We start from the raw sequence: 7326 nt of genomic DNA, 5'->3' as shown, positions 1-7326 counted from the left end.
CACGGGGGGGCCCGGGCGTGTGCGGTATAAAAGCTGGCCCCGCGGCGCGGGGGACTCAGCCCGCCGGGAGGCCGGAGGCATCGCGAGGGGCAGCCGGCTGGAGCCGCCACCAGGTCGCGGGGGGGCGCGGGAGGGGCGCGCGGGAGCGGGGGGTGCGCTGCCGCTTCGCCAGTGCCCTGGTGCCGCGTCCGCCAGTCAGCGGGCGCCTCAGTTTGCCTCAGCTGCGCCTCGGGCGCCGGGCCTGAAGCGGGAGAGCCCCGGGGGGCGGCAGGCGTGGGCTCGCCCGAGGCTGTCCCGGCTCGGCGCTCGCCGGGGCTGGCTGGCGTTAAGATGTCCTGGCTAACGAGGGGAGGGAAGTCAAAGGAGAAGGAGGAGCCGGAAAGCTCCCTGCGCCAGGAGGAGCGGGGTCTGCTGGTACAGGCCATGCTGGAGCACGGGGGAGACCCGTGGGACTATAAGGTCGTCGGGCAGGACCCCACCCTGAAAGCTGCGGAAAGGCACTGGCTGAACTACGTGTCCATCTACCATCCCAAGGGGGAGAAGAAGTGCTCGGCCCTGCAGTGGCTGTTGTTCGATCTGGCCCAGGTCTTGCAGGCGGCGGTGGAGGAGAAGGAGCAGTGTATCCAGAACCTGCAGAACAATCTGCAGGTGGCTCGCAACGAAATCCTGGCGCTGCGGTGCGACAGCTCGCTGCTGAGCGAGCAGGCCGAGCAGCTGCGCAAGCTGAGGGAAGAGCTGAGGGCTGAGGCGGCCGAGAACGGCCGGCTGAGGAGGAAAGTGCAGTGCTTGGGCACTCTGCTGTCGCTGGGGAAGGGCTTGGATCGGAGGAAGGTGGCGGCTCTCAGTAAGGCAGACTGGGACCCGGAGGTGTGGGACGGGCACGGCTGGAGTTTGGAGGCGCAGGAAGAGTCGTCGGTGCCAGGGGTGGGTGCCGCGGGCCCTAGGAAAGTAAAGCCGACGGAGGGAGGCAGAGGCCAGGGAGCGGGGGATACGTCCGGGAAAGAGAAGGTTTGGAGGAAACAGAAGGAGGGATGGCCCATGTGGGTAAACCGAATTTGGACCTTGGAGCAGTGCGCTCCCTTCACGCACGAGGCGGCGAAGCGGGTGGTGACCGCCATCGGGCTGCCGTGGCCCAAGGTAGGGGCAATTATCAGAGCCCTGCCTGCCGATGAGACGCTGGGGGGGGAGATCTTAAGGCTGGTGATCAGAAATTTGGGAGAGTACGAGCCTCTCAAAGATAACATGGAGGGGGCGCCTTGGAGAGATGTCCAGGAGGCGTCAGCCTATGTGTGTGGGAATGTCTTACTCCGGGCATTAAAGCAAAGGGAGAAACCGGTGACCCCTGACTTCGACATCTTTGGGGTCAACGTGGAGCAGGGGGATGTGGGGGTGCTGGCCTGCCGTGCTCCCGAGCTGCACAAGGGGTTTTTCATCAGCCTGGGGTCTACTTTAATCGGCCGCCCCCTTGGTGAATGCATGGCTACCTTGGAGAACATGGGGACCCTGATGGGAGCCGAGGGGAAAGGGATGGCGAAGAAGGATGGGACAGGGGCAAAGGGGAGGAAATACATTCCTAGGGGGACAATTTGGAGATATTTAATAAACCAGGGAGTGAATGAAGGAGAGCTAGATAGCCAGCCCACAGGAGTTTTACTTGCCAAAATGAAGAAAATCCTTCAGGAAAAGGGGATGAAGCAAGAGGAGATTTGGGAAAAACTGAAGCAGATGAATCCATCAGCTCCTCCCCCTATCCCAAAGAGAAAGCTATACCCACCCTTAGGGGACCTTAAAGATTAGGAGTCCCAACCCCTGGTGTCAGTGGGATTAACCTCCACCCCACTGACCTGGTGTGCAGGGGGAAGGGGCTGCATGGAGGTACGATGTCTGTAGAAGGGGGGGTGGGAAGTTACTTTCTTAATGGCTATGGGATCAGAGACAACATTATTAGATTATCAGAGTCCTCCACTCCCGGCTAAATCCGTCCGGATATTGGGAGTGGGAAGGGGAAAAAGGAGGGGAAAAGAAGTAGAAGCCCAGTTGCGGGTAGGTGATAAAACTGGATGGGTGGATAATTCTGGTAAAAGCGGGGGCAAACATTTTAGGAATTAGTCTCCTGTCTCAGTTCAAGGTAGATCTGTCCAAGGGAAAACTGTATTGTGCTGCTGCCTCAGATAACGAAGCGATCGCAGGAGTCCCCAAGTCAGTGAAGAGCCGGTCTAAAAGTAAAACTGAAGCGGCGGTAGTAAATGAAGAGTGTGAGGTGGTTCCAGCCAGAGAGCCCCTCTTCCCGTCCCAGTACCCATACGGTGCTGAAGCACAGAAAGGTGGTGAGGAGGCTCAGGGGGTGCAAAGAAGGCTTAATGGATTGGGATTTAAAAATCCCTGTTTTTATGATTTCTGTGGAAATGCAGGGGTATGGAGTATGTGGATGGTGGAAACCTCTTGCGATGAAGTGTAAATCCACATTGGGTTATGCCTTTGACCCTTGGGAGCAGGCACCACTTGAGCAGTGGGAAATTGATTACGTGGGCCCCTTCAAGAGGTCAAAGGAGGCTTTGTATCGATTTGTATTCGTTTCCATTGACAGAACAAGATGGGTAGAGGCAATGGCAGCACGTGAGGCTACTGCTAACACCACGGTTTGGTGTCTATGTGAAGTATTGAATGGATGTGGTCCTCCAATCTTAACCGATTCAGATAAAGGTCTGACAGATGCACCACTCCAGAAGTTCCTGGAAGGGGTAGGGGTGCATCAGTTAACTCACATTTTCTACCATCCACAGTCCTCCAGGGTAGTGGAGAGAGCTAACAGGTCCATCAAGGTGAGATGGAAGTTAATTGTCGAAGAAAGAGAACTGAGCTGGGACGAAGCACTTCTATTTGTGTGCTGGGCCGTGGGAACAAAGAGCTTTCCAGGTACCGCTGCAGCCCTTACGGGCTGGCCTGTGGCCCTGCCCCACAGACAGACATCCTCTGTGGCGATGCCAGTAAACAGCCGTGTGCCCCCGACACCAATTCGATCCTGGAGCAGGGTTCAGTCAGCAGAGAGCACGGGACCGTGCCACTCTCCAGAGTCACACAGCTCAGGAGAAGTATACCAATAAAAAGCAACATGAAAATCAACCCCCACTGAGAAATGTGGTCCTATCCACACCCAGGTACGAAGGGGAAGGCCCAGAGAAAATTTAGGGGTGATTGTGCCTCGTGGGTTGGGAAACACAGAACTAATTGGAAACAAAGAAGGAGGGGGGTTGTGGGTAGATGGGGCCCACTGCCAGGAAATTAAAGAGAATGTTTCTAACTAATGTGTAAGTAAGATTGGTTTTCAGGATCAAATGTAGCTGTGGATTGATCATAGGTGTGGACCACAGAGAGCCTCCACGAGATCCATCTTCAAGGTGCTCATTGTTGTGTTAAGACAGCATCAGGAATATTGTTAAAGCGTTGCAGGCCCTGTTCAGTGTGTTCTGCTGGCTTCTAGGTATAACAGTGATAGTTTGGATGCGGAATGTCACCACTGCTGTTAATAATTTTATTTCCTTCAGGAAAGATGTCAAAGGAATTTTAATACGAGACCTGGAGACAATGTGTGTGACCTCAGATGTCTGGCTTCCCAGTAATAACATTTGTTAATAGTCCTTCCAGAATTAACTGACTTCACCTGTAAGAGAGCATGGACTGGACAAAAAGATGGAACTAATAAAATAGATACTCAGCTTGGATCCCAACATGGGTCAGCCACAGAAGTTGCACGGGATACAAATGGTACCTTTGCAACCAGTGTAATAATAGGGGGATGCAGTTGTATCACCTGAAATGCTCTTAATTGTTCAGATGGTGCAGATTTAGTTTTGGCCACTGTGCATATCCAAAACTAAAATCACACCATCCACAAGTATCCACAAACCCTCTAGGACAGTATCCATATTAATCCTGTAAGGTGGGGAAAGAGATGGGGAATTGATATGTGAGGCATGAACTATTCTAGAATACATTCAGAGTGTGACCCCATGTGTGCCAGCATACGGGGATACTCCATCCTTGGAGATACTCAAAAGCTGTCCAGAGACAGTCCTGGCCAACCGGCTCTAGGTGACCCTGCTTGAGCAGCGGGTTGGACTAGGTAATCTCAAGAGGTCCCTTCCAACCTCAACCATTCTGTGATTCATTCTGTGAAAATGGCAGCAATTTTGAATCATATACAAGGTAAATGGGTAACAAATTTCAGACTGTTGTTTGACGCAACAGCGATGATAACTACCTGGGATAACCAAATATGGCACGTGGTAAAAGCAACTGCCAAATTAAAAAAACAAATAAAACCAACAAACTATAAGGGATTAAATTCAATAATATCTCTATCTATTGTACTCAAGCTCAATTGTTAGCTATTAAAACAGCTTTTTCAGATGGATTCGCTCTGTTCTCATGGGTAGTACAACAAAGAGATCCCATATTGCAAGGGAAGTTTCACCAACCGCTGCTGCGAATGGACAACTAAATGAAATGTACCTACGAGTTGTGTACAGTCAGCGGTGGACCACAGGAGGATGTTGTCACACGTCAGTGGAGCAAGTCAGCGTGGGAATGCCAGTGGTGCTTGGTAACAGTGCAGGCTGTGTATGCCGTCGCCTCACCTGTAATGGGAGAGTGGGAGGATAACATGACCTCTGTAGCTCCAGGAGAAGACCAAAGATGTGGCATTACATCTCTCGGCGGTGTACATTCATTTGCCTGTTCTCAAAAGCAGGGTTTTGTTCCAGACCGAGGGACCAATGACATCTGTCTGGGAGCTGAGAGGCCTCGCTGGGATGAGGTGTGCAGACAACATGACAGCATACAGAAGGGAGCCGAGAAACCGGAGAGCAGACAACCAGTTGCAAGCCTGAGGACCACCTTGGCGAGTAAGGAACTGTCAGAACTGGAGACTGAAATTGTGAACTGTACGTCATCGTTGGTATGACATATCATGGGTTGGTTTCAAAAAGCTACTGGTATGCAGCACTTAATTCACTTAATCCTGTACTTGCTATTAGTTATGATAGAAGTCATGTTCTTTATTCTTCTATATATGCTTTGCTTGTTTCAAAAGGAAAGAGTGTGCTCACGTGCCCAGTTGAACATCTTGCGTGTGTTGCTAACAATTGTGGTGGCTTCCAGCCGGAAGGGATTGAGCTTACGAGCGCCCAGAGTGGTCTGAATGTCCTCGGAGGAGGTCAGGCAGACCAGGGGGTGGTTTGTGAGCAAGAGATCCCGCTGGAGCATGCAGCCCCACAGAGCCAAGGCCCCAGCAGCGCTGGCAGAAGGGTGGCAAACAAATGCCTCTGCTACTGCTCTCCGGTATGTAAACTGCCAGATAAGGTCCTGCTGGCACTTGGTCAGAGCTTGCACAGGGATCAAGGCTAACGTGGGATAGTTGTGTCTATCGCAGGAGGTAAACTGAACCCAACGGGACAACCACGGGGGAGTTGTGGGGAACCAGGCTGCCTGCAGTGGGTATCCCTGCCAGTAACACCGCGTAAGGCTGCGACTGCCTGGGTAATGGCATCAGAAATACCACAGTTAAGTACGGCTGTAGCAAAACCGGGAGCAATGGGAAGGGAGTAATCGGGGGCAGGTTGTTTATTTGGGAGGGATTTGCGTGGAGGAGGTGGCAAAAAGGTGGGCCCTGGTGCCGAAAAATGAAGGATGAGGTTATAAACTCCACCAAAGAAGACCAGAGGGCTCCTGCTGATGGTAGGAGTGTGGACGCCTACAGCCGGTAGCAACACTGACCTGCAGACTCAAGCCCTGGGAGGCTGGAAGGCGTTGCCTGGGATAACCTGCTGGACTCACTCCGTCAGGTCTCTGACCATATGTCGTGGCATGGGGGGGACGAACCTGCACCTTGGGACTTACAAAACCGCCATTGAGGGCTGGCCACGCATGAGACTCATTAGATCTGAGGCCGAGAGCTGGTGACTTCATAGCTGTGCCTTACAGTTTGCATAAATATGTAACTTGATCAGTGGTATGGTACTTAGGTTATTGATTATTTTTCCGTTTTGCTAGTTTCCTCATAGCATGTTCACCAGTCAATAAAGAGTGTGTCTCGGTTATGTCTTGGGGAAACTGGTCTGAAGAGGGGAGCCACACCCTGGCACAGTCACAGAGCTGTGGTCCGTGCCGTGGGAGCGCTGCCTGCCATGAGCCTTCCTCCAACAGGCCTGGGCATCCCCGCGGGCGTGCGCAGGACAAGGTCTCCATGCCACGTGCCCAGGAACATGTTACTGGCCTGCCTGTGCACAGAGAGGTAGAAACCCATGTGTGTAGTGGCCAGGCAGAAATTGCTGGTAACCGCAATGAACCATCAAGGCTACTGCGGGTTCCCCAAGTCCTCCCCCTCTGCCCCATGTTGAAGAGCAGCACCAAGAGCCTGCCAGGGTGCTCACAGTAGATGTGGTTTTGGGTGAGAAGCCCAGAGAGTCTCCAGCTGCCTTAGAAGAGCAGCAGTCCCTCAACACAACAAGCAAAAATATGTTAAACTTTTAGAAGAATGAAAGTAAAGGTCTGCTGAGGTCGAGTCTTACATGACGGGCAAATTAAGTCTGTCCCTGAAATGTTACAAATGAAGCAATCCTCACTAATTTCAATTGTTTTAAAACCATGATTCTTAAAAAAGAGTAAAATTAGGGTGTAATAAGGATGTTCTTCTCTAGCAATATAATTCTGTATTTTCCATAAAGTACCCTAGAAGCAACATAATCATGCTTTTTGGCAGATATTTAATTTTTTTAAGTGAAGGTTAATATGTTATTGCTGATTCATCAAGAATCTGCCTCTCAAGCATCAATACAATCACGAGAAGAAGAAAGAGAAATGGGCATGCACTACAAGTCAGTAGTTATTCAGGATGCTGATGTTTTGTGTCGCTTCAGTTAATACCAGGTACCACATCGGTGAGTCAAAACCAAACCTCTCCAAGGTATGCACTTACCTTCTTCTCTGAAGAATAGCCTCAGGGTCCGGTAGACACCTGCACTTAAAAACAGACATACCAGGTAAACCATCTGCAGTCGGTAGATGGCACTAAATTATTACTATTACTCGTATTTTCCAGCTAAATCAGAAGGCAAAATAAAACGGCAACACTGTGTCTTGGCTCCAAAGAACTTGTAATCGTGAGGCGAGAGACAACACGGGGATGGAAGCGGGGAGGGAGGTGGCGTGAAGATGCTCACTGGCGGGCGGTGCACACCTGAAACCTGCTGCACTGGTTCGAAGGTAAAGCACCGAGTGGCCCTGCCAGCCTTGGCCGCACGCGGCTCCAGGGACTGTACAAATGCT

General features: G+C 51.7%; 1 protein-coding gene and 1 long non-coding RNA gene across 3 annotated transcripts; both read left to right on the top strand.

The window, feature by feature from the left end:
- The first annotated feature begins 69 nt into the window (after nucleotides 1-69).
- On the top strand, nucleotides 70-5068 carry LOC142080691 (uncharacterized). Its single transcript, XR_012673087.1, has 2 exons — nucleotides 70-113; nucleotides 3330-5068. It is a non-coding gene; the product is annotated as an uncharacterized LOC142080691 (long non-coding RNA).
- LOC142080682 (uncharacterized) lies at nucleotides 247-5068 on the top strand. 2 transcript variants are annotated; one of them, XM_075146515.1, is made up of 2 exons: nucleotides 247-3398; nucleotides 3546-5068. In XM_075146515.1, exon 1 carries the CDS (start codon nucleotides 331-333, stop codon nucleotides 1795-1797), a length of 1467 nt encoding a protein of 488 aa, XP_075002616.1. In that variant the 5' UTR covers nucleotides 247-330; the 3' UTR covers nucleotides 1798-3398; nucleotides 3546-5068. The 2 variants fall into 2 exon arrangements, with proteins under 2 accessions (XP_075002616.1, XP_075002626.1); XM_075146525.1 differs by having other exon boundaries at nucleotides 247-3765; nucleotides 4748-5068.
- Nucleotides 5069-7326: the final 2258 nt, after the last annotated feature.

Source organism: Calonectris borealis, chromosome 1, assembly GCF_964195595.1.
Source record: "Calonectris borealis chromosome 1, bCalBor7.hap1.2, whole genome shotgun sequence".
Classification (NCBI taxonomy): Eukaryota; Metazoa; Chordata; class Aves; order Procellariiformes; family Procellariidae; genus Calonectris; species Calonectris borealis.
The sequence above is the reverse complement of the archived record's forward strand: the minus strand, read 5'-3'. Positions and strand labels throughout refer to the sequence as shown.